This window comes from Bombina bombina, chromosome 5 (assembly GCF_027579735.1).
Source record: "Bombina bombina isolate aBomBom1 chromosome 5, aBomBom1.pri, whole genome shotgun sequence".
Lineage (NCBI taxonomy): Eukaryota > Metazoa > Chordata > Amphibia > Anura > Bombinatoridae > Bombina > Bombina bombina.
This window is the reverse complement of record NC_069503.1, coordinates 987,118,664-987,146,643: the sequence shown is the minus strand read 5'-3', so window position 1 is coordinate 987,146,643 and position 27,980 is coordinate 987,118,664. Positions and strand designations below refer to the sequence as shown.

General features: G+C 40.5%; 2 protein-coding genes across 2 annotated transcripts in view; both read left to right on the top strand.

Moving 5' to 3' along the window:
• RAD54B (RAD54 homolog B) overlaps positions 1 to 27,980 on the top strand; it is a 401,092-nt gene that overhangs the window by 34,471 nt on the left and 338,641 nt on the right. The gene's annotated exons all lie outside the window — the stretch shown is intronic.
• On the top strand, positions 13,135 to 19,385 carry FSBP (fibrinogen silencer binding protein). Its single transcript, XM_053715206.1, has 2 exons — positions 13,135 to 13,774; positions 18,767 to 19,385. Exons 1-2 carry the CDS (start codon positions 13,401 to 13,403, stop codon positions 19,296 to 19,298), a joined length of 906 nt encoding a protein of 301 aa, XP_053571181.1. The 5' UTR covers positions 13,135 to 13,400; the 3' UTR covers positions 19,299 to 19,385.

Sequence of the window (27,980 nt, the reverse complement as noted above, 5' to 3'; positions counted from 1 at the left end):
GAAGGCTTCCGCCGTTTCCTTGGCCTCATGGTTAAAACTTTTGATTCATCAAGCTTATTTGGAGTCGGGTCAAGCCCCGCCTCTGAGAATTACAGCTCATTCTACTAGATCAGTTTCCACTTCCTGGGCTTTTAAGAATGAAGCTTCAGTTGATCAGATTTGGAAAGCTGCTACTTGGTCTTCTTTGCATACATTTACTAAATTCTACCATTTTGATGTATTTGCTTCTTCAGAAGCAGTTTTTAGTAGAAAAGTTCTTCAGGCAGCTGTTTCAGTTTGATTTTTCTGCTTTTGATTTAAGTTTTTTCCCTCACATTTATGAAAATTAACTTATATTTTGGGTTGTGGATTCATTTTTTCAGCGGAAAATGGCTGTTTCTCTTGCAAGGTGTATCCAGTCCTCGGATTCATCCCTTACTTGTGGGATATTCTCATTCCCTACAGGAAGTGGCAAAGAAAGCACACAGCAGAGCTGTCCATATAGCTCCCCCTCTAGCTCCACCCCCCAGTCATTCTCTTTGCCGGCTCTAAGCACTAGGGTCTCTCTACGGAGGGTAAAGTGAATGTGGTGTTAGAATTGTAGTTTTATTATCTTCAATCAAAAGTTTATTTTTAAATGGTACCGGTTTGTACTATTTACTCTCTGGCAGAAAAAAGATGAAGAATTCTGCTGAGAAGAAGATGATTTTAGCATGTTGTAACTAAAATCCATTGCTGTTCCCACACAGGACTGAGGAGTACCAGAAAACTTCAGTTGGGGGGAACAGTTTGCAGGCTTGACTGCAATGAGGTATGTTCAGTCATTTATTTCTAGACGAGACTGAGATAATGCTAGAAGACTGACAATATCCCCATGTGGGGAGGGTAAGCTATGTTCTGAGACTTAGTAAAGAATTGAATGCATACATAACAGGGCTAATTATGCTGGTTGACACTAACTTAGGGCAATCGATTATTTTACTTAAGTAATACTCGTTGGGAGACACTTTTAAAGCACTTTTGAGTTCTTTCTGGGGTTATTACCCACATGGCTAAAATTTATTCACTTAGAAGTGATTTTTGTAGGCCTCATAGCTCCGGAGTGGAGTGGGAGGGGCCTAATTTCGCGCCTCAGATGCGCAGTTAGAATTGAAAGACAAGTTCATGCTGCTTCACATGGAGGGTCCTGCTGCTGTTTGAGGGCCTAGAAGAAGCTTTATTCCCCCAAAACTGATCCCTAAGGGCAGGTAGGGCCACAGCAGTAAGCTGTGGCAAGGTGCTGTAGTAATTTAACCGGTTGTTGGCTTTAGGCTGCTCCGGTTTGGTCATTAAGGGGTTAATCGTTTTGCAACTTGTGGTGCAATCGTATTAAGGCTTTAGGTACATACTGTGAAAATTTCAAAAGGATTGCTGCATTTTTCACTGCTTTGTAAAATTGTGTGCTCTTTTTATCTCTTAAAGGCACAGTAACGTTTTTTTCAAATTGTGTATTTTGTTTATAGTGATTTCTAAGCCTGTTTCTACATATTACTAGTCTGTTAAACATGTCTGAGACCAAGGAAAATCCTTGTTCAATGTGTTTAGAAGCCATGGTGGAACCCCCTCTCAGAATGTGTCCCAATTGCACTAATGTGTCTATACACTTTAAAGATCATATTGTTGCACTTAAAAGTGTGGCCCTAGATGATTTTCAGACTGAAGGTAATGAGGATAGTCCGTCTACCTCTCCCCATGTGTCACAACCATTTACGCCCGCTCAAGCGATGCCTAGTACCTCTAGTACGTCTGCCCCTATTACATTGCAACAACTAGTGGCAGTCATGGATAACTCCCTTGCGGCCTTCCTATCTAAACTGCCAGTTTTTCCTGCAAAGTGCGATAGCTCTGTTTTAAGAGCAGATTATGAGCAATCTGAAGCTTTGGTAGCCTTATCTGATGTACCCTCACAACGCTCTGAAGTGGGAGTGAGGGGCTTGATGTCTGAGGGAGAAATTTCCGATTCAGGAAAGGTTTCTCATCAGGCAGATTCAGATACATTAGCGTTTGAATTTAAATTAGAACACCTCCGCGTATTGCTCAGGGAGGTATTAGATACTCTGGATGATTGTGACCCTATGGTGGTCCCAGAGAAATTGTGTAAAATGGACAAGTACCTAGAGGTCCCTGTATACACTGATGCGTTTCCGGTCCCTAAGAGGGTTGCGGATATTGTTACTAGGGAGTGGGATAGACCAGGTGTCCCTTTTGTTCCCCCCCCCCTATCTTTAAGAAAATGTTCCCCATAACTGACCCCATGCGGGACTCGTGGCAAACGGTCCCTAAGGTAGAGGGGGCTGTTTCTTCGCTTGCTAAACGCACAACCATACCAATTGAAGACAGTTGTGCTTTTAAAGACCCTATGGATAAAAAGTTAGAGGGTTTACTTAAGAAAATTTTTGTTCAACGAGGTTTTCTTCTCCAACCTATTGCCTGCATTATTCCTGTAACTACTGCAGCTGCTTTCTGGTTTGAGGCGCTGGAGGATTCGCTCCAGACGGAGACCTCATACGACGAAATTATGGATAGAATTAAGGCTCTAAAGCTGGCTAATTCTTTTATCACAGATGCCGCTTTGCAATTAGCTAAGTTAGCGGCAAAAAATTCAGGTTTCGCCATTATGGAGCGCAGAGCGCTTTGGCTCAAGTCATGGTCGGCCGATGTGTCGTCAAAATCCAAATGATTAAATATCCCTTTCAAAGGAAAGACCCTTTTCGGGCCAGAATTGAGATTATTTCAGAAATCACCGGGGGAAAGGGCCATGCTCTCCCTCAGGACAAGCCCTTTAAGGCTAAAAACAAAGCTAATTTTCGTTCCTTTCGTAATCTCAGGAGCGGTCCCGCTTCAGCCTCTACAGCTGCAAAGCAAGAGGGTAACGCTTCACAGCCCAAGGCAACCTGGAAGCCTTACCAGGGCTAGAACAATGGTAAACAGGCCAAAAATCCTGCAGCTGCTACCAAGACAGCATGAAGGGGTAGCCCCCGATCCGGGACCGGATCTAGTAGGGGGCAGACTCTCTCTCTTCGCTCAGGCCTGGGCAAGAGATGTTCACGATCCCTGGGCATTAGAGATTGTTACCCAGGGATATCTTCTAGAATTCAAGGACGCCCCTCCAAGGGGAAGGTTCCACACTTCTCGTCTGTCTACAGACCAGACAAAGAAAGAGGCGTTCTTATGCTGTGTAGAAGATCTACATACGATGGGAGTGATATACCCAGTTCCAATTGCAGAACAAGGACTGGGTTTTTACTCAAACCTGTTTGTGGTTCCCAAAAAAGAAGGAACTTTCAGACCAATCCTGGATCTAAAAATTCTAAACGGATTCCTCAGAGTCCCATCATTCAAGATGGAGACCATTTGGACAATCTTACCTATGATCCAGGAAGGTCAATATATGACTACCGTGGATCTAAAGGATGCGTACCTGCATATTCCTATCCACAAAGATCATCATCAGTTTCTCAGGTTCGCTTTTCTAGACAAGCATTACCAGTTTGTGGCTCTTCCATTCGGATTAGCCACTGCTCCCAGAATTTTCACAAAGGTGCTAGGGTCCCTTCTGGCGGTTCTAAGACCGCGGGGCATAGCAGTGGCGCCTTATTTAGACGACATCTTAATTCAGGCGCCGTCTTTTCACAGAGCCAAGTCTCACACGGAGATTGTATTGGCCTTTCTGAGGTCTCACGGGTGGAAGGTGAACATCAAAAAGAGTTCTCTGTCCCCACTCACAAGGGTTCCCTTCCTAGGAACGCTAATAGATTCGGTAGAAATGAAAATATTTCTGACGGAGGTCAGAAAGTTGAAAATTTTAACTACTTGCCGAGTTCTTCATTCCATTCCTCGGCCATCTGTAGCTCAGTGCATGGAGGCAATCGGATTAATGGTAGCGGCAATGGACATAGTCCCTTTCGCTCGGATACATCTCCGACCACTGCAACTATGCATGCTCAAACAGTGGAATGGGGATTATGCAGATTTGTCTCCTCAAATACAGTTGGACCAGGAGACCAGAGATTCTCTTCTCTGGTGGTTGTCTCAGGATCACCTGTCTCAGGGAATATGTTTCCACAGACCAGAGTGGATCATTGTAACGACCGACGCCAGTCTGTTAGGCTGGGGTGCAGTCTGGGACTCCCTGAAAGCTCAAGGCTTATGGTCTCGGGAAGAATCTCTTCTCCCGATAAACATTCTGGAACTGAGGGCGATATTCAACGTGCTTCAGGCATGGCCTCAACTAGCTGCGGCCAAATTCATCAGATTTCAGTCGGACAACATCACGACTGTAGCTTACATCAATCATCAAGGGGGAACAAAGAGTTCCCTAGCGATGAAGGAAGTAACCAAAATAATCAGGTGGGCGGAGGATCACTCCTGCCATCTCTCAGCAATTCACATCCAAGGAGTAGACAACTGGGAGGCGGATTTCCTGAGTCGTCAGACTTTTCACCCGGTGGAGTGGGAACTCCACCCGGAGGTATTTGCCCAGCTGACTCAGCTTTGGGGCACTCCAGAGTTGGATCTGATGGCTTCCCGTCAGAACACCAAACTTCCTCTCTACGGGGCCAGGTCCCGGGACCCCAAGGCGGTATTGATAGATGCTCTAGCAGCGCCTTGGTCCTTCAATCTGGCTTATGTTTTCCCACCGTTTACCCTTCTCCCTCGTCTGGTCGCCAGAATCAAGCAGGAGAAGGCTTCGGGTGATTCTGATAGCGCCTGCGTGGCCACGCAGGACTTGGTATGCAGACCTAGTGGACGTGTCATCTGTCCCACCATGGACACTGCCAATGAGGCAGGATCTTCTAATTCAGGGTTCATTCAAGCATCCAAATCTAATTTCTCTACTTCTGACTGCTTGGAGATTGAACGCTTAATTCTATCAAAGCGTGGTTTCTCTGAGTCAGTTATAGATACCCTGATTCAGGCGAGAAAGCCTGTCACCAGGAAAATCTACCATAAGATATGGCGGAAATATCTTTTGTTGGTGTGAATCCAAGGGTTACTCATGGAGTAAGATTAGGATTCCCAGGATATTGTCTTTTCTCCAAGAAGGTTTGGAGAAAGGATTGTCAGCTAGTTCCTTAAAATGACAGATATCTGCTCTGTCTATCCTTTCACACAAGCGTCTGGCAGAGGTTCCAGACGTTCAAGCGTTTGCACAGGCCTTAGTCAGAATCAAGCCTGTCTATAAACCTGTGGCTCCGCCATGGAGTCTAAATCTAGTTCTTTCAGCTCTTCAAGGGGTTCAGTTTTAACCTTTACATTCCATAGATATTAAGTTGTTATCTTGGAAAGTTTTGTTTTTGGTAGCTATCTCTTCTGCTCGAAGAGTCTCAGAATTATCTGCCTTACAGTGCAATTCACCTTACCTGGTGTTCCACGCAGATAAGTTAGTTTTGCGTACCAAACCTGGTTTCCTTCCTAAAGTGGTTTCTAATAAGAATATTAACCAGGAAATTGTTGTTCCTTCTCTGTGTCCTAATCCTTCTTCGAAGAAGGAACGTCTGTTGCACAATCTTGATGTAGTTCGTGCTCTAAAGTTCTATTTGCAAGCAACTAAGGATTTCAGACAAACATCCTCCTTGTTTGTTATCTATTCTGGTAAGAGGAGAGGTCAGAAAGCGACTGCTACCTCTCTTTCCTTTTGGCTGAAAAGCATCATCCGTTTGGCCTATGAGACTGCTGGCCAGCAGCCTCCTGAAACTATTACTGCTCATTCTACCAGAGCAGTGGCTTCCACATGGGCTTTTAAAAAGGAGGCTTCTGTTGAACAGATTTGTAAGGCAGCGACTTGGTCTTCAATGCATACTTTTTCAAAATTTTACAAATTTGATACTTTTGCTTCTTCGGAGGCTATTTTTGGGAGAAAGGTTTTGCAAGCAGTGGTGCCTTCCATTTAAGGTACCTGCCTTGTTCCCTCCCTTCATCCGTGTCCTAAAGCTTTGGTATTGGTATCCCACAAGTAAAGGATGAATCCGTGGACTGGATACACCTTGCAAGAGAAAACCGAATTTATGCTTACCTGATAAATTACTTTCTCTTGCGGTGTATCCAGTCCACGGCCCGCCCTGGCAATTAAGTCAGGTGAATTTTTTTTGTTTAAACTACAGTCACCACTGCACCCTATGGTTTCTCCTTTTTCTTCCTAACCTTTGGTCGAATGACTGGGGGGTGGAGCTAGAGGGGGAGCTATATGGACAGCTCTGCTGTGTGCTCTCTTTGCCACTTCCTGTAGGGAATGAGAATATCCCACAAGTAAGGGATGAATCCTTGGACTGGATACACCGCAAGAGAAAGTAATTTATCAGCTAAGCATAAATTCTGTTTTTTATTTTTATCCCTCCCTCTCTAGTGACTCTTGCGTGGAGTTCCACATCTTGGGTATTGCTATCCCATACGTCACTAGCTCATGGACTCTTGCCAATTACATGAAAGAAAACATAATTTATGTAAGAACTTACCTGATAAATTCATTTCTTTCATATTGGCAAGAGTCCATGAGGCCCACCCTTTTTATGGTGGTTATGATTTTTTTTGTATAAAGCACAATTATTTCCAAATTCCAAATGCTTTTTACTCCTTTCTTTATCACCCCACTACTTGGCTATTCGTTAAACTGAATTGTGGGTGTGGTGAGGGGTGTATTTATAGGCATTTTGAGGTTTGGGAAACTTTGCCCCTCCTGGTAGGATTGTATATCCCATACGTCACTAGCTCATGGACTCTTGCCAATATGAAAGAAATGAATTTATCACGTAAGTTCTTACATAACTTATGGGGTTTTTTTTGCCTGTTTTTTTTATTAAGATATTTTTGTCAAATTTTAGTGTGTTACGTTTAATAAAAGTGTGGTTATTTTATTGTTTTCGATTCAGATTCATTTATTAAATAGTCTAATTTATACTAAAAAAAAAAAAAATATTTTAAAATAATTAAAAAAAAAAAAAAAAAAAAAGACTTGGTTTTCGGCCAAGTGCATCCGGGATTTTTGGTTTCGGTTTCAGTCCAGAATTTCCATTTCGGTGCATCACTAAGTGTAATACTTTACAATATTATAACATTTTCTCTCATTTCTAAATGTTACTTAAAGGGAAACTGTACTCAAATTTTTTCTTTTGTGATTCAGATTGAGCATGAAATTTTAAGCAACTTTCTAATTTACTCCTATTATCAATTTTTCTTTGTTCTCTTGCTATCTTTATTTGAAAAAGAAGACATCTAAGCTTTTTTTGGGTTCAGTACTCTGGACAGCAGTTTTTGATTGGTGGATGAATTTATCCACCAATCAGCAAGGACAACCCAGGTTGTTCACAAAAAATGGGCCGGCATCTAAACTTACATTCTTGCATTTCAAATAAAGATACCAAGAGAATGAAGAAAATTTGATACTAGGAGTAAATTAGAAAGTTGCTTAAAATTTCATGCTCAATCTGAATCACAAAAGAAAAATTTTGAGTACAGTGTCCCTTTAATCTATCCAAAGCATAATTTAAAATAAATAGATTAAAGTGAATGTCAATTTAGATGAATTGGTGCCCGGTTTTTAATAATCCTATTAAAAACAAGGGCACTTTAATTCATCAAAATTGACGTTTCACTTGTTTTCTTCAAATATTTACCTTTTAATCTTCACAGCCGCTCCAGCGATTCCCCCGGCCTCTTCATACGTCAGAAATGACGAATCCGGCTTCCTCCAATCATGGCTTTCTCCCCCCCCCGCGGGAATCTTGGCCTGAGGCAACAGCGTGATTGTAGGAAGCCGGATTCGTCATTTTGGACCCGCAAAGAGGGCTTGCGACGGGCGGAGGAAGCTGCAGTGGCTGTCAGGATTAAAAGATAAGTATTTGAAGAAAACAAGTGAAATGTCAATTTTGATGAATTACAGTGCCCTTATTTTTAATAGGATTATTAAAAACCGGGCACCAATTCATCTAAATTACATTCACTTTAAATGATAATTTGGTCAACAAACATTTAATATAAACTAATGTTAGCTTAACATTGGCTTAAAGGCACAGTCTAGTCCAAATTTTTTTTCATGATTCAGATAGGGCATTTAATTTTAAACAGCTTTCCAATTTACTTTTATAATCAATTTTGGTATTCTTAGTTGAAAGCTAAACCTAGGTAAGCTCATATGCTTATTTCTTAGCCCTTGAAGGCCGCCTCTTATCTGAATACTTTTTAACAGTTTCACAACTAGAGGGCGTTAGTTCATGTGCCATTTATAGATAAAAATTGTGCTCACGCCTGTGGAGTTACCTAAGAGTCAGCACTGATTGGCTAAAATGCAAGTCTGCCAAAAGAATTAAAATAAGTGGGCAGTCTGCAGAGGCTTAGCTACAAGATAATCGCAGAGGTTCAACGTATGTTAATATAACTGTGTTGGTTATGCAAAACTGGGTATAGGTAATAAATGGATTATCTATCTTTTTAAACAATAAAAATTCTGTTGTAGACTGTCCCTTTAAATTTTAGCCGGATGGTCAGTAAAATCAGCCTGGTAGTGCGCCCACTATTAAGGCCCTGGGGAGAACACTGGTATACACTAGGCTGACAAGCTATTCTATTGTCTTCTGGTGTTTACTGTTCCTTTTAATGCTGGGTGAGGAGTGTTAGTACTGTAAGTTTTAAAGGGACACTGAACCCAAAATTTTTCTTTCGTGATTCAGATAGAGCATGCAATTTTAAGCAACTGTCTAATTTACTCCTATTATCAAATTTTCTTCGTTTTCTTGCTATCTTTATTTGAAAAAGAAGGCATCTAAGCTTTTTTTTTTTTGGTTTAGGACTCTGGATAGCACTTTTTTATTGGTGGATGCAATTTTCCACCAATCTGCAAGGACAACCCAGGTTGTTCACCATAAATGGGCCGGCATCTAAACTTACATTATTGCATTTCAAATAAAGATACCAAGAGAATGAATAAAATTTGATAATAGGAGTAAATTAGAAAGTTGCTTAAAATTTCATGCTCTATCTGAATCACAAAAGAAAAAATTTGGGTTCAATGTCCCTTTAATGAAGCTTCTATTTGACATTATGAATGACACAGTGTCTATGTTCAAAGTGGGTGGGGATTTTTGTTGTTATTCTTCTGTATGTTTGTCAACTGTAATAGCACATTGTGGGATTTGCTATCCTAGAGAGGATCATGTTGCATTTTGTAGTATTATGAGAAACACTTCTGTTCTCTGATGAACTGAATATTAAAGGGACAATGTAATGGAAACAAAAGATGTGCTCTAATTCGTTACAGCATTACTGTTAGATTATTCACCAAGGAACTCTGACAGAGAGCTGCTCATCAACTAAAAGGGAAACCCCTGGTTAACCAATCCCTTGCTGTGTTCAGCTCAGGAGCACCTCGAGCAGAATGTTACCTGTGGCATACGCATATATGCTGTGAGTGACCCATGCACCAGCATCCAAACCCATCAGATGGTGATCTATGGCTTGTATGACGCAAATTAAAGGGACATAAAACACAAAAAAATGTTTTTCATGATACAGACAGGGCACACAATTGTAAACAACTTGCTTCTACTATCAAATGTGCTTCATTTTCTTGGTATCCTTTGGAGGAGCAGCAATGCATTACTGCAAGCTAGCTGAACACATTGGGTGAACCAATGACAAGAGGCATATATGTGCAGCCACTAATCAGCAGCTAGCTCCCAGTAATGTATTGCTGCTCCTGGGCCTACCTAGGTATTCTTTTCAACAAAGGATACCGGGAGAACTAAGCAAATTGAAATAATAGAAGTAAACTGTAAATTTGTACGTGCATGCTCTATATGAATCAGGAAAGAAAAAGGTTAAAATGTATGTCCCTTTAAGTCTTCACTGGTGCAGTACACACCACCACCATCTCTCTGAAAAGGCATAATGTTCGAATCCTAATTCCCTAGTCACACAGCATATGTGCGTATGCAGCTGAAACAGTAGTAATGTTTACTAGAAGCATTTTTGCTGATGAAGGTATATTGCAAAACTGTGTCTGTTTAACATTGAAATGCATTCATGCATATTTTAATTTTGACCTTTCTATCCCTTTAATGTCCTTTTAAAGTAACATAATAATGCAATATTAAATTCGCTTCTGTTTAAAGCATTTTAGTGTTACAAAAATGCTTGTTTGTAACTATGTTTAACCCCCTAAGTTGTTACACATACGCTGTGGCCATAATAGTTAAAGTACCACAGTCTGTGAAATTAAAAAGTTAACAAAATGCTTTTATTAAATTTTAAAAATGTTTCCAAAAGAACTTTTTACAGAATTCATGAACCTCATGATCCACCCCCTTTATCAGTAACTGAGAGCGTTTATTGTAGCTTTGCGCTTTACTAAATAATAAAGAGCTATGAGTTGAGTACTTGCATGCTCTGATTGTGAACATGCATTTATCAGGCGCATGCATACGCAAACCCCCCTTTCTAACGTGCGCAAACAAACAGCCTTTCTAACATGCTCCATCCTGTTGTGGCCTGTATATCATGTGTTGTGTCGCAGAAACCAAATGCACATGCGCTCTCTACCAAATTTGCTACAGAGACTGACACTTCCTTATAAATATGCGCTGGGGGGAGTTAACTTGTCTAACTGCTGCTGCTGTCTAAATTTTTTATTTTATTTATATTTTTATAATAAATCATTATCGGATATATTTTATGTCCCTTTAATCAACTACTGAGCTAGTCCTGAGCAGGAGCAGCAATGCATTATGGGCCCTGAACAGACTTTTTGCGTGATAAAAATGGTCATCTCTATAAGACTTTTTAATGTAGTCATAGTTTACTGTAGGAACATTGTGTAATTTGTGCAAAATGAAAAAACTAATATAGTCGCTTGGAATGTGTCCAGCTAAAAAATGGAAAAGAAAAAAAAATCATATTATATTTTGGTACTTTGCAATGATACCTTTTTATGGTGGTTTGTTTAGAAGTAAAACAGATTTCTCCTTTAAAAGGACCTTAAACACTGAGATTTTATTATAAAATCTTTAATTATATATTGGTAAAAAAACAACACATTTTTTTCAGTATGCTTTCTTTATTTGTTTTGTCCCCTTTTCTTGTAATTTAATTCTTAAAATTGTTGTTTTTTTCCAGTTCCTGCCAGAAGTGGAAGTGTAGACATTGGTTGCACACTCTAGTGACCCATTTATAACTGTTCCTTAAAGGGACACTGAACCCAAATTTTTCTTTTGTGATTCAGATAGAGCATACAATTTTAAGCAACTTTCTAATTTACTCCTATTTTTACATTCTCTTGGTATCTTTATTTGAAATGCAAGAATGTAAGTTTAGATGCCGGCCCATTTTTTGGTGAACAACCTGGGTTGTTCTTGCTGATTGGTGGGTAAATTCATCCACCAAATAAAAAGTGCTGTCCACATGTCTGAACCAAAAAAAACTTAGATGCTCTATCTGAATCGCGAAAGAAAAAAAATTGGGTTCAGTGTCCCTTTAAAGGCCTAAGCAGAAAAAAGAAACTTAGATTACAATATGGCGGCAGTCATTACTTTTACATTTATTATTTTTGTAACTAATATAATTAAAAAAAAAAATCCATCTTTATTTTATTCTCAGGCTAATTTTTGGTTTGAATACATTACTGAATATAGCATTTATTTGACTAGGATGGAAATGTATATCTGTGTGTGTGTGTGCATATGTATATTTTGTATGTATTTAAATGTTTAATAAAAGTAAAATGAACATTTATTGCACATCTGATAATGCAGTAGTATACATACTCATTGAAATGGGCCTTCATGAACTTGAAAAGAAAAGATAGCTTTGTTCAGCACAGAAATATTTGTGTAAAAACAAATGTATAACTTTAATATGCCTCAAAAAATGTTTGCACTAAAAATACTTTTGATGTCCTTTTTAGCAAAACTACACATTGTATAATACAGAGATTACTACAAGACTTGACAAGTCCTGTAAGCTATTGCTGTCAGGCTCTTTAAAAGGCTGTTCTGGTTTAGAGTTGGGAATTCTTGCAGTACACTTAAGCATAAGCACATTTTCTTGCTTGTTTTTTGTGTACTGAACAAACATGTACAGGTATAGCTGTACTAGGTACACATATTTACTTATGCACACGTAGGCTAGGTACACATATTTACTTATGCACACGTAGAAAACAAGCAGCGCTGGTTTGGCATGGTAATTGTGAATGGATAGTAAATGAAGTGATGAGATAAAGAATGAGGTTTTGGATGCAGGAGCAGACTAGCTATGTGAAGGAAACTTTATCAGCTGCATTTCTGTTTGTGCTGCAGGATTATCATCAGCTTCGCATAGCAAAGCTCCTGCAGGGCACCTACGTCTGTTGCTAAATTTGTCTGTGTCTTATCATGATCTCAAAGCAGTTACCTGGGTCTGTACTTACAATAATCTCTGGGGGGTTAAGGGATTGGAATAAATGAAGAACAAAGCTTGGCTTACTCCTACCCAGCTGTGACCTTTCTGCAGCAGATTGCAGACCAGGCTTTCCTGTTTTCTCTGGGAATACATGGGTTAAACCTGACATCTCTTGTAAGGCTGCAATGTCTGATAGTAGCAGTAAAAATAGACCTTCCAAAAAAATCACTCAAATAGATGAAATGTGTTTTGTATAGGACTGTATTTTATTTGTGAAAAACAATGTTTTGCCTTTTAATGCTGTAATCCCTCAGGGCTAATCAGAATGTAGAACGCAGGCGAGGCTGAGCTCTGCCGAGGAGCTTGAGCCTTGGGTGTAACCTAACCAGTTAGGGGAAGCAAAGCTCGTGATTGACAGCAGGACCAGCATTATGCAAATATTACAAGCCAGAACTGAGGCTGATTGGGGCTCCAGCAGGGGTTTTCCTACACACGTTAAGCTTGTATTTTTTACTATTCCTGGATTTCTTTCCATCTACAACCAAATATTTCCAGATAAACAAAAGTCTGACTTAATAAATCCTAACATATGTGACTGTATTTTGTAAATACACATTCATATGTATCCATGCTTGCTCTTAGATTTGTGCAGCTGCACTGTTATGTATAAATCTCACCTCTTATCTACATTGTATACTTTGTGTGTTTTTTATATAACAATACTATGTGTTTTCTGTTTAATTTTGTTTAATTTGACATGCTGGATATGTTTCAGTTTTCTCTGTGGAGTCTTATGTAGGTCAGGCCTGTCTTAAACAGATTTCCTGAACCTGTGTGAGATTAAGCTGAAGGAATTTTAATAAACCCTCCCTTGTAGGCGTAGGCCTAAGCGAGACTAACCTAGTTAAGCCTGATCTTTTTTTTTTTTTTTTGTCTGTGGGGGAAAGAGCTGTGCAGAGCTCAAGGCTGAATGGTGATTCCAGGAACTGATTGCTAATAAAGGAGAAAAGAAAATGGTGGGGAAATTTCGGTCTTCTAATTTTACAGTGTTTGAAAAGCTTGATCTGTTGAAACTGGTAAAGCCTTTCATAGGTGTGTTGGAGGAACACACTAATAAACATTCTGTAATCATTGAAAAAAACAACTGCTGGGAGATTATTGCAGAAAAGTACAATGCCATGGGAGCAGGCCGCCCGCCACGCACTGCGCAAGGCCTACGCACGCTGTACAAGAGGCTGAAGGAGTATGCCAAGCAAGAACTACTCCAATGCAAGGCATCACAAGCAGACTATCACAGCTCAGTGTCAGAGGCTACCAAAAAACTTGTGGAGCTAATTCCTCAGTTTGGTAATGTGTGCTTTGGAAGAGATTTAAATGGCATGCCAAGGTAAGAAATGCCCTCTGCCCACTAGGGCATTGTATTTATTGTTTATTTTTTATAGAGTGCAGCTTATTTCATACGTCCACAAACTGTATACAGTCATTTTATAATGAATAGCAAGCTTTAAAGAACAATTGTGAAATATGTCCCACAAGACCTAGCAAAAGGTAGGCCTGGCTTCTGCGCTTCCAGTTGCCTTGTGACGTATGTGTGTGCTAGTGTGTATATATATATATACAATACACACACACACACACACACACACACACACACACACATATATATATATATATATACAATACACACACACACACACACACACACACACACACACACACATATATATATATATATATATATATATATATATATATATATATATACAATACACACACACACACACACACACACACACACACACATATATATATACAATATACACACACACACACACACACACATATATATATATATATATATATATATATATATATATATATACAACACACACACACACACACACACACACACACACACACACACACACACACACACACACACACACACACACACACACACACATATATATATATATACAATACACACACACACACACACACACACACACACACACACACACACATATATATATATATATATATATATATATATATAATACACATGCACACATACACACGCGCGCGCGCACACACACATACATACATGCGCATACATATACATACACACGCGCACACACACACGTGCGCGCACACACACAAAATACATTTTTATGTTAAATTAATAAAATACATATTAGCCTTTTAAGATAGTGTTATTACTGCTTAAACTTCTGAGGATTAATTATTCACCATTTCAGTGCTTGGAAAATACTCTGCAGTGCAAAAAATAAGAACACTTTCTAACGACGTTATTATTGTATTTATTCACAGAGTAATCTTGCTCCTGAACCCTGTGCTAGAAACAGTCTAAAGTTCAGTTGGGCCTCAGAATGCTGCCATTTTAGTAACACAGACTTAAATGACATAAACGGTTATCTGGTCTGTGGGTAAATATAACAAACCAGTGTCTTTAACATGCCAAGCTCTCTTTTTAACAGTCATTTTGCAGTCACCACAGATAGGTTTCAATTTTCCTGTTTCTGTTGTGTGACTCCCCCCCCCCCCCCTTTCACAAAGCTTTGCTGAACCAGCAGGGAGTGCAGATCCCAGGCACACAGTAATTATTAATCAAGTGGGTGTCTGCTCAACACAGGAAGTTCGGCGTGTCTGTCCATTATACTCAAGTGGGATTTTCTTTCTTTATGTTTAAAAAACAAACATTTGAGAATTAGAATTTTTACTGGAAGCCTGACGTGAAAACCGGCTTTCCCAAAGAACACAGAATTAAAAAGCCCTACAGTGTAATAATACAAGTCATTGTTGTTGGTGTTGTTTTTTTTTAAATTTATTTAGAAAAAAGCAGAGGTCAAGTTGCAGTCTGCTGCAAGCAAACGCTTTAGTAACGTCTCTACTCATTCACAGCAAACCCCCCTTCATTTTGCTTTTAAGTAGTTTAGTTTAAATTGACTAAACATTGTGTGTATGTGAATATACTATAAATCTCGTTAAAGTTGTATATAAAGACAATGTTTTGTAAACATACAGATTCACTGAATCTGTAGAACCCTTGTTTAATTCTCCTTTAGGTACAATTGTTTTAATTGACAAGCCAAAAACAGAACCAAAAAATATAATTATCTTACCGAATAAGAGAGAAAAAAAAAAAAGGTTATAATTCATAAGGCAGAAATAAAAGCTGTTAACCAGTTTGATTGAAATCCTTTTGACATTCCAGTCCATCCTTGAGATTCCAGCCATAAGATTTCAAGCCAGTCTATTACCAAGGCTGTGAGTGAGGGTTTTGTTTTATTTATTTTTTAATTATCCCAACAAAGCCAATCTTGTTCGTTCTCCAAAGACTAATGGCTTTTTGTTTTAACGAAACAACAAATAAAGACCTCCGATTTATTTGTGTGATTATTCAGGTAATAGAAAGCAAATGCACCACGTAGCATAGTCTAATGTTAAAACAATTTAAAAAGCATCCAGGAAGGTCTGTTATGCATGTGATGGTTTTCATATGCCGCACAGAAGCTTGTTATCTGGTTAGGCAGCCTCGTGCACGTCTGGTTGCGATAAATGCACTACATGTTAATTTTACTCATTCATTGTCTTATGAAAAAAAGTCACCTTGATGTCAGTCCTCGGTCACTTCAATATAATGTTTCCCCATGGTAAATCCAGCTTTTATTTTTTATTTTTTATTCCCCCCTTTGGTATTCTAAGCCGTACTAAGCATGACTGTTTGTGTTGGGTAAGCCATCTTAAAGGGACAGTCAACACCAGAATTGTTGTTGTTTAAAAAGATAGATAATCCCTTTATTTACCCATTCCCCAGTTTTGCATAACCAACACTGTTATAATACACTTTTTACTTCTGTGACTAACTTGTATCTCAGCATCTCCTGACCGCCCCTAATCACATGACTTTTAGTTATTGTCTATTGACTTGTATTTTAGCCAATTAGTGAAGTGTCTGCCACTAGCCACGAGCGTGATCACAATGCTATCTATACGGCCTACATGAGCTTGCTCTCCCCTGCTGTGAAAAGTAAATAAAATAGAGGCAGTCTTCAAGGGCTTAGAAATTATCATATGCACCTTCCTAGGTTTAGCTTTCAACTAGAATACCAAGAGAACAAAGCAAAATTGTTGATAAAAGTAAATTGGAAAGTTGTTTAAAATTACATGCCCTATTTGAAAAATTAAAGTTTTTTGGACTTGACTGTCCCTTTAAGCAATAACCGGGACATTAGGTTTTCTTACACTTAGATTAAGACACAGGCTTTTCACAGGTCTTTTTTTTTGTAGATTTTTTTCCCCACACACCAACACAGAAACAAAACATTGCAAATCTAAAACATTGGTTCAGTATTGATGTGTTTACATGCATTTTATTCTGAAAATGAAAACTAATGTATTGAAATGTCTGAATTATGATGCACACATTTAACACAGCTTTTTTACAGGACTTGGCTAGGCACCCATGTTGTATTTGTGCAGAAAATAACATAAAAGGGACTTGAAGCCCAACATTTTTCTTTCATGATTAAAATAGAGCATACAATTTTAAAAAAGTTTCCAATTTACTTCTATTATCAAATTTGCACAATTCTCATTTTATTCTTTGTTGAAGAGATATCTCGGTAGGTAGCGTGCACGTCTGGAGCGCTACATGACAGGAAATAGTGCTGTTGCTAATCTATAACATTGTTGCAAAACTGCTGCCATATAGTTCTGCAGATACGTGCACGCTCCTGAATATTCATATTCTAGTTCTGGGACACATAATGGTGGCACTCACAGGTCTTCATCGTCAAAAATGTTAGTTTATTCAGCGATCAAAATACAAAAAATTAGTGGTCCACTAATTTTTTGTATTTTGATGGCAGAGTAACTAACACCTGTGAGTGTCTATCTATGACTGGTGTTTTATATAAAGGATTTATTTGATAAGAGCACACAAGCAGATACATATAAATAGTATGTACTCTCACATTAATCCATACCATTGTGTAATATGGGTTTACTACTACTGAATTAGGAATCTGTTAAAGGGACACTTTCATGATTCTGATAGAGCATGCCATTTTAAACAACTTTCCAGTTTACTTTTATCAACTTTTATCAAATTTGCTTTGGTCTCTTGGTATCCTTTTAATGAAGAAAAACCTGGGTTGCAGCAATGCACTACTGGGAACTAACTAAACACATCTGATGAGCCAATGGCAAAAGGCATATACGAACAAATAAAATTTGATATTCAAAGTAAATTTAAACATTTTTTTTTTTATTTGTATGCTCTATCTTTAGTGTCCCTTTTAATATGTTGCAAAGAGACCGCCTGTGCGTTGTGTAGACACTATGAAGTTAAAAGGACATTGTACTGTACATTTTCTCCACTTTTATTAATGTGTTTCCATACTGCAGTGTATGAAATTGTTTACAAATAGCTTGTTTACCTTTTGCTTTGACATTTAAAATAGCTGTTTTTGCCATTTGAAACCACCACCTTAACTAGAAAATATCACCTATAGAAAAGCTATGTAAACAAGAGGCAGCAATCAAGTTCCCAGTAGGTGGTGGAAAAAGATTGGTAATACAATTTTCATTTTCAATTGCTCTCTCTAAGGGCCTGATTCTCTAAAACTCTCTGGTCTGACGAGATTCTATAAAATATATCAACATTAAAAGGCCCCTAAAGGATTGTTTTAAGTAATGTTATCTTGGGAAATGTGTATCTCACTAAGGGGAGTTCACTAGTATGTTTTATTTTAAGGAGAGACACTTACTTTACTGTATATTGCTCAGTAAAATAAGCTGCTGATTTCTCTCCATTCCAGTACTTTTTAAGAATTAGGCCCTTAGTATTGGTCATTGTGTAAAGTCATATAGATAAGATCTGCTCTTTCTGCACATTTAGCCCATGTATATGAGTGTGTTCTTGAGAACAATAGATTAAGGCTTCAGTCAGCAAAAACGGCTATTTCATATACAAAATAAACCAAAATGAGTAATTGCCCATACATTTTATACTCTGCAGCTACCAAGTCATTAATAGTAATTGGGAACATATTAAGGGGAAATCAACTTTATAGTAGAAATGTTTTAATCCCCACACTACTATAAGCAAATTTACTTTACTAAAAATTGAATAAAAGTACAAAAGCATTTATGAAAGGGACATATATCAAACTAAACAACTTTTGGGTGTACTGAGTCCTTAGACTTGCCCCTTTAATAAGCCATGCCTTTACAGTTGTTGGGTTTAGTATTATTTATTATTACATTCTTGTAAATGTTGTATAACAAACTGTGTGATTTGTTTTTGTTTTTTTGGTGTTCCTCATCTGAACGCTCTCTAATATCTGTCTTTCAGTGAAATGTTTGATTCAGAGATAGACCCTGGCTTAGAATCCCACCATACAACATTGGTTGAAGGACACCCTGCGGCTGTCACGGTGGAGCTAGAGCAAGAAGAAGATGTGAAACCACCTCCATCTTTAGTAATAGAACCAACACCAACTGTTGTGTTAGAGGCAGAATCTCCAGATTTTGATGATGGCTTGGAGAGATCATCATCTCCACTGTCTTCTGTGGACATGAGATTGTCTGTGTCTCCTCCCTTGTCCCCTGCCCCCATTACAAGGAGAGAAGAATATTTTGCTCATTCAAATGAACATTTAAGGTCATCTTGTGTCTGTAATCCTCATGCTTTGCAGATGATGAAGAAAGAACATGAAATAATCTTAAATAATCAAAAACAATATGGACTTTATATCAAGGAAAAAAGAGAAGGCTTAAAAAGACGACAGACCCTTGAAGAGGAGCTGCTGAAGGCAAAAATTAAAGTTGAGAAACTAAAGGTGATTAGGTTACGACAGGACCTTCCAGACTACAATAATCTGTAGGGTCAATTTGTGTTCTTTAAGTTTTTCTAACATTGTTAACTTGTGCCTATGTTTCTTAAGAATTTAATTAAACATGTTATTTATTCACATTGTCTGCTTGTTTTAATCTCAAAGATAAAGAGCCATTTATGACTTCACCACCAGTTATGAAAATAAAGTTTATTTTGAAGATCAAACGTCAATTCTAGTTGCATGCACTATTGATGAAAGAATGCTGTCTCAATTATAAAAGGGAAGGAAAAAATAGGAAAACAGCCTGCTTTTTAAAGGACCAGTTAATACAGTTGATAATGAACAAATGCATTATAACAAGAGACTACAATAGCACTTAGTCTGAACTTCAAACGAGAAGTAGATTTTGTTTTTCTGACAAACCACGTATGTGTATATATGTGTGTGTGTACATATAAAGAGAGAGAGAGAGAAAGAGAGAGAGAGAGAAAGAGAGAGAGAGAGAGAAAAAGAGAGAGAGAGAGAGAAAAAGAGAGAGAGAGAGAAAAAGAGAGAGAGAGAGAAAAAGAGAGAGAGAGAGAAAAAGAGAGAGAGAGAGAAAAAGAGAGAGAGAGAGAAAAAGAGAGAGAGAGAGAAAAAGAGAGAGAGAGAGAAAGAGAGAGAGAGAGAAAAAGAGAGAGAGAAAAAGAGAGAGAGAGAGAAAAAGAGAGAGAGAGAGAAAAAGAGAGAGAGAGAGAAAAAGAGAGAGAAAAAAAAGAAAAAGAATACCCCAAAATGTTTGAAGCCAGTGGCTCCCTAACTCCTGAGTTTGTCAAGTCCTATGGCAGCAAAGGGATCAAGGAATAAATAATTTAAAGGAACAGTCTACACCAATTACACACTTTCTTTGTTTTATAGATTCTCTCCTGGAAATCCATCTGCACCATGTAGAATTTACAACTCCATTTAACATTTAAAAACATTTTTCACATTTTTATTTGGTGTCTTACAAAGTAAAATGGCCCCCAAACTCCTTCCCCATAGCTATGTGTCGTCCTCCCCCTTATACTTGTTTCCGGAATTGCCAGTGACGTCACAACATAATGCGCAGCACGTCACCTATACTCGTATGTACCTTGTAGTGTGTAACACTGTAAGAGCAGGGGAAATATTTTAGTATTGCACCATATATGCTGGTTGCAACTTGGAACGTTGCGTCTTAGGTTTTTTTTCACACACAGATTGTCTCCTAGTGTATTTTTGAAATGGATAGGTTTTGTGCAGACAAGTAGCAATAGACACATACTAAAGTAATCAAATATTTGTCCTGCTGAGGGAAAGCTTCTGCATTCACATTCTCCATGTCGGCAACACTGTCAGATCACAATACAATACATTACACATTACACATTTTAATTTATTTAAACACAAATACAGGTATCTATGAATAAACTTTACATTGGCGATATTTTAGCGAGTCGTATTGCACTAATTACGCAGGTGTTAACAGATAAGAAGTACAGAGCCTATCGAAGCGCTTAGTAGTTTTGGAACTGATGTTTTATGCATTCATACTGGCATAAGCAGTGTGGCGAACTGTATCAGCAATGTGTCCTTGTCCTTCTATTTATTTTTATTATCAAATTTACTACATTTTCTTTTTTTATACTTTGATGAATCTCAGCTCATTTCCATGTGACCAAACTGAGGTAGGCTCAGTAACATATATATATTTCTCTTGTAAGGTGTATCCAGTCCACGGGTTCATCCATTACTTGTGGGATATTCTCCTTCCCAACAGGAAGTTGCAAGAGGACACCCACAGCAGAGCTGTCTATATAGCTCCTCCCCAACTGCCACCCCCAGTCATTCTCTTGCAACTCTCGACAAGAAAGGAAGTATCAAGAGATATGTGGTGACTTAGAGTGGCGCAGCTTCAGTTTCCTCTAATGCAAAACAAGAGGGAAATTTCGCCCAGCCCAAACCAGTCTGGAGACCTAACCAGGCTTGGAACAAGGGGAAGCAGACCAAGAAACCTGCGGCTGCCTCTAAGACAGCATGAAGGAGTAGCCCCTGATCTGGGACCGGATCTAGTGGGGGGCAGACTTTCTCTCTTTGCCCAGGCTTGGGCAAGAGACGTCCAGGATCCCTGGTTATTAGAGATTGTTTCCCAGGGATATCTTCTGGACTTCAAAGCTTCATCTCCAACGGGGAGATTTCATCTCTCACAATTATCTGTAAACCAGATAAAGAGAGAGGCATTCTTACATTGCGTTCAAGACCTACTGGTTATGGGAGTGATCCACCCAGTTCCAAGGGAGGAACAGGGGCAGGGCTTCTATTCAAATCTGTTTATAGTTCCCAAAAAAGAGGGAACTTTCAGACCAATCTTGGATCTCAAGATCCTAAACAAATTTCTCAGGGTCCCATCCTTCAAGATGGCGATTATCCGAACCATCCTCCCTATGATCCAGGAGGGTCAATATATGACTACCGTGGACTTAAAGGATGCTTATCTCCACATTCCGATTCACAGAGATCATCATCAGTTCCTCAGGTTCGCCTTCTTAGACAGGCATTACCAGTTTGTGGCTCTTCCCTTCGGGTTAGCCACGGCACCAAGAATCTTTACGAAGGTTCTAGGGTCCCTTCTGGCGGTTCTAAGGCCACGAGGCATAGCGGTGGCTCCTTACTTAGACGACATTCTGATACAGGCGTCGACTTTTCAAATCGCCAAGTCCCATACGGACATTGTTCTGGCCTTTCTGAGGTCTCACGGGTGGAAGGTGAACGAAGAAAAGAGTTCTCTCTCCCCTCTCACAAGAGTTTCCTTTCTAGGAACACTGATAGATTCAGTAGAAATGAAAATTTTTCTGACATAGGTCAGGTTATCAAAACTTCTAACTTCCTGCTGTGCTCTTCATTCCACTTCTCGGCCGTCAGTGGCTCAGTGTATGGAAATGATCGGCCTAATGGTAGCGGCAATGGACATAGTTCCGTTTGCCCGCCTACATCTCAGACCACTGCAACTTTGCATGCTCAACCAGTGGGATGGGGACTACACAGATTTGTCTCCTCTGTTAGATCTGGATCAGGAGACCAGGTATTCTCTTCTCTGGTGGTTATCTCGGGTCCATCTGTCCAGGGGAATGAGTTTCCGCAGGCCAGAGTGGACTATAGTGACGACAGATGCCAGCCTTCTGGGCTGGGGCGCTGTCTGGAACTCCCTGAAGGCTCAGGGTTCATGGACTCGGGAGGAAGCCCTCCTTCCGATAAACATTCTGGAACTGAGAGCGATATTCAATACTCTTCAAGGCTTGGCCTCAACTAGCTGCGGTCAGGTTCATCAGATTTCAGTCGGACAATATCACGACTGTAGCCTATATCAACCATCAGGGGGGAACAAGAAGCCCCCTGGCAATGTTGGAGGTTTCAAAGATAATTCTATGGGCAGAGGTTCACTCTTGCCATCTCTCAGCTATCCATATCCCAGGAGTAGAGAACTGGGAGGCGGATTTTCTAAGTCGGCAGACTTTTCATCCGGGGGAGTGGGAGCTCCATCCGGAGGTTTTTCCCAGCTGATTCAACTATGGGACAAACCAGAACTGGATCTGATGGCGTCTCGTCAGAACGCCAAGCTTCCTTGTTACGGGTCCAGGTCAAGGGATCCCCAGGCAGCGCTGATAGATGCTCTAGCAGCGCCCTGGTCCTTCAGCCTGGCTTATGTGTTCCCACCATTTCCTCTCCTCCCTCGTTTGATTGCCAAGATCAAGCAGGAGAGAGCTTCAGTGATTTTGATAGCACCTGCGTGGCCACGCAGGACTTGGTATGCAGATCTGGTGGACATGTCATCCCTTCCACCATGGACTCTGCCGCTGAGGCAGGACCTTCTACTCTAAGGTCCATTCAAACATCCAAATCTAATTTCTCTGCGGCTGACTGCTTGGAGATTGAACGTTTGATTTTATCAAAACGTGGTTTCTCCGAGTCGGTCATTGATACCTTGATTCAGGCTCGAAAGCCTGTCACCAGGAAAATCTATCATAAGATATGGTGTAAATATCTTCATTGGTGTGAATCCAAGGGTTACTCATGGAGTAAGGTCAGGATTCCTAGGATATTATCCTTTCTCTTACAAGGTGTATCCAGTCCACTGATTCATCCTTACTTGTGGGATATTCTCATTCCCTACAGGAAGTGGCAAAGAGAACACACAGCAGAGCTGTCCATATAGCTCCCCCTCTGGCTCCGCCCCCCAGTCATTCTCTTTGCCGCTCTAACTAGTAGCATCTCCACGGGAGGGTAAAGTGAATGTGGTGTTAGATTTGTAGTTTTTTATATCTTCAATCAAAAGTTTGTTATTTTTAAATAGTGCCGATTTGTACTATTTACTCTGTAGCAGAAAGTGATGAAGAATTCTGCTGAGAGGAAAATGATTTTAGCATGTTGTAACTAAAATCCACTGCTGTTCCCACACAGGACTGGGGAGTACCAGAAAGCTTCAGTTGGGGGGAACAGTTTGCAGGCTTAACTGCCACAAGGTATGTTCAGTCATCTTTTTCTAGTCAAGACTTAGTAATGCTAGAAGACTGACAAGAATCCCCATGTGGGGAAGGTAAGCCATATTCTGAGACTCAGTATAGAAAGAAGGCTTATTTAACAGGGCTAAATGACTGGTGGACACTGTTAAAGGGCAATCGATTATTTTATAGTAAAATTATAATCATTGTACAAGGTTTTATCACTTTTGGAGTGTTATTTGGGGTTTTATTCCACATGGCAGAATTTTAGACACCTATTTAGGGTTTTGAAGGCCCCACAACTCCGGAGTGGAGAGGGAGGGGGCCTAAATTTCATGGAGTAAGGTCAGGAATTTTATAGTAAAATTATAATCATTGTACAAGGTTTTATCACTTTTGGAGTGTTATTTGGGGTTTTATTCCACATGGCAGAATTTTAGACACCTATTTAGGGTTTTGAAGGCCCCACAACTCCGGAGTGGAGAGGGAGGGGGCCTAAATTTCACGCCTCAGTTGCGCACTTCATATTGCAGAGAGCTTCATGCAGCTTCACGTGGAGGGTCTTAAAACTTCTTGAGGACTTCGTAGATGCTTATTTCTCATCAAACTAATCCCCAGGGCAAGGTAGGGCCACAGCAGATTGCTGTGGCATGGTGCTGTAGTTTGCTAACCGGTTGTCAGCTTTAGGTTGCTCCGGTTCGGGCATTAAGGGGTTAATTGGCTTGATATTTGCTGTGCAATCATTACAAAGCATTAAGATAATGTGGTGAAATTTTCAGACAGATTAGATCATTTTTGAACATTTAGTAAAAAAGTGTGCGCTTTTATTATTTAAAGGCACAGTACCGTTTTTTCTCAAATTGTATTTTTCAGTCTTTGAGTGCTGTTTAAGTCTGTTTAACATGTCTGAGCCTACAGATAGACGTTGCTCTATGTGTTTAGTAGCCATGGTGGAACCCCCTTTACATTTGTGTTTTAAGTGTGCTAATGTATCTATGCATTTTAAAGATAAAAATGTAGCCCAAGATGATTCTTTAACAGAAGGTAACGAGGATAGCCCACCTTCCTCTCCCCATGTGTCGACACCAGTCACGCCCGCGCAAGCGATGCCTAGTACCTCTAGCGCATTAGCCCCCATTACATTGCAACAATTAGCAGCAGTAATGGATAATTCTCTTGCAGCATTTTTATCCAAACTGCCAGTTTTTCCAAAAAAGCTCTGTTTTAAGAACAGAGTATGAGCAATCAGAAGCTTTGGAAGGTTTATCTGTTGTACCCTCACAAAACTCTGAAGTGACGGTGAGGGATGTGCTGTCTGAGGGAGAAATTTCTGATACAGGAAAGGTTTCTCAGCGGGCAGAATCAGACTCCTTAGCATTTAAATTTTAGCTGGAACACCTCCGCGTACTGCTTAAAGAGGTATTAGCTACGCTGGATGATTGTGACCCCATGGTGGTCCCAGAGAAATTGTGTAAAATGGACAAATTCCTAGAAGTCCCGGTATACACTGATGCGTTCCCGATCCCCAAGAGGGTGGCGGATATTGTGGATAGGGAGTGGGAAAGACCAGGTGTACCCTTTGTCCCCCCCCTATCTTTAAGAAAATGTTCCCTATAACTGATCCCAGACGGGACGCATGGCAGACGATCCCTAAGGTAGAGGGGGCAATTTCAACACTTGCCAAGCGCACAACCATACCGATTGAAGATAGTTGTGCTTTCAAAGATCCTATGGATAAAAAATTGGAAGGTTTACTAAAGAAAATTTTTGTTCAACAAGGTTTCCTTCTCCAACCTATTGCCTGCATTATTCCTGTGACTACTGCAGCGGCTTTCTGGTTTGAGGCGCTGGAGGAGTCGCTCCAGACGGAGACCTCATATGACGAAATTATGGATAGAATTAAGGCTCTAAAGCTGGCTAATTCTTTTATAACAGATGCCGCTTTGCAATTAGCTAAATTGGCGGCGAAAAATTCTGGTTTTGCCATCATGGCGAGCAGAGCGCTCTGGCTGAAATTATGGTCGGCCAATGTGTCGTCTAAAACTAAGTTATTGAATATCCCTTTCAAGGGAAAGACCCTCTTCGGGCCAGAGTTGAAAGAGATTATTTCGGATATCACTGGGGGAAAGGGCCATGCCCTCCCGCAGGATAGGCCTTTTAAGGCTAAAAACAAGGCTAATTTACGTTCCTTTCGCAACTTCAGGAGCGGTCCTGCTACAACCTCTGCAACCGCAAAGCAAGAGGTTAACACTTCACAGCCCAAGGCAACCTGGAAGCCTTTGCAGGGCTGGAACAAGGGTAAACAGGCCAAGAAGCCTGCAGCTGCTACTAAGACAGCATGAAGGGGTAGCCCCCGATCCGGGACCGGATCTGGTAGGGGGCAAACTCTCTCTCTTTGCTCAGGCTTGGGCAAGAGATGTTCCCGATCCCTGGGCATTAGAGATAGTTGCTCAGGGATATCTTCTAGAATTCAAGGACTTTCCTCCAAGGGGAAGGTTCCACATTTCTCGTCTGTCTTCAGACCAGACAAAGAAAGAGGCGTTCTTACGCTGTGTATAAGATCTAATCAAGATGGGAGTGATATGTCCATTTCCAATTACAGAACAAGGACTGGGTTTTTACTCAAACCTGTTTGTGGTTCCCTAAAAGGAAGGAACTTTCAGACCAATCCTGGATCTAAAAATTTTAAACGAGTTCCTCAGTGTTCCATCCTTCAAGATGGAGACCATTCGGACAATCTTACCGATGATCCAGGAAGGTCAATATATGACTACCGTGGATCTAAAGGATGCGTATCTTCATATTCCTATCCACAAAGATCACCAACAGTTCCTAAGGTTCGCCTTTCTGGACAAGCATTACCAGTTCGTGGCCCTTCCCTTCGGGTTGGCCACCGCTCCAAGAATTTTCACAAAGGTGCTAGGGTCCCTTCTAGCGGTACTAAGACCGCGGGGCATTGCAGTAGCACCCTATCTGGACGACATCTTAATACAGGCGTCGTCTTTTCCCAGAGCCAAGGCTCATACGGATATTGTTCTAGCCTTTCTAAGGTCTCACGGTTGGAAGATGAACACCGAAAAAAGTTCTCTGTCCCCATTCACAAGGGTTCCCTTCCTGGGAACATTAATAGACTCGGTAGAAATGAAAATATTTCTGACGGAGGTCAGAAAGTTAAAGCTTCTAAACACTTGCCGAGCTCTTCATTCCTTTCCTCGGCCATCTGTAGCTCAGTGCATGGAGGTAATCGGATTAATGGTAGCAGCAATGGACGTAGTCCCATTTGCTCAAATTCATCTCAGGCCACTGCAAATGTGCATGCTCAAACAGTGGACTGGGGGTTATGCAGATTTGTCTCCTCAAATCCAGCTGGACCAGAAAACCAGAGATTCTCTTCTCTGGTGGTTGTCTCAGGATCACCTGTCTCAGGGAATGTGCTACCGCAGACCGGAGTGGACCATCGTGACGACCGACGCCAGTCTGTTGGGCTGGGGCGCGGTCTGGGGCTCCCTGAAAGCTCAGGGCCTATGGTCTCCGGAAGAGTCTTTTCTCCCGATAAACATTTTAGAACTGAGAGCGATATTCAATACGCTCCAGGCTTGGCCTCAGCTATCGGCGGCCAAGTTCATCAGGTTTCAGTCGGACAACATCACGACTGTAGCATACATCAATCATCAGGGAGGAACAAAGAGTTCCTTAGCGATGAAGGAAGTGACCAAGATAATCAGGTGGGCGGAGGATCACTCTTGCGACCTATCTGCAATTCACATCCCAGGAGTGGGAAGCGGATTTCCTAAGTCGTCAGACTTTTCACCCGGGGGAGTGGGAACTTCACCCGGAGGTATTTGCTCAGCTGACTCAGCTTTGGGGCATTCCAGAGTTGGATCTGATGGCGTCCCGTCAGAACACCAAACTTCCTCTGTATGGATCCAGGTCCAGGGACCCCAAGGCAGCTCTGATAGATGCTCTAGTAGCGCCTTGGTCTTTCAATCTGGCCTATGTCTTTCCACTGTTTCCCCTTCTCCCTCGGCTGGTAGCCAGAATCAAACAGGAGAAAACCTCTGTAATTCTGATAGCGCCTGCGTGGCCATGCAGGACTTGGTATGCAGACCTAGTGGACATGTCATCTGTTCCACCTTGGACTCTGCCAATGAGGCAGGATCTTCTAATACAGGGTCCATTCAAGCATCCAAATCTAGTTTCTCTGCAGCTGACTGCCTGGAGATTGAACGCT

Coding starts and splice junctions, on each gene's coding strand:
- FSBP (XM_053715206.1), top strand. CDS start 13,401: ATGGTGGGGAAATTTCGGTCTTCTAATTTTACAGTGTTTGAAAAGCTT. Junction 13,775..18,766: donor GATTTAAATGGCATGCCAAG/GTAAGAAATGCC, acceptor TCTGTCTTTCAG/TGAAATGTTTGATTCAGAGA.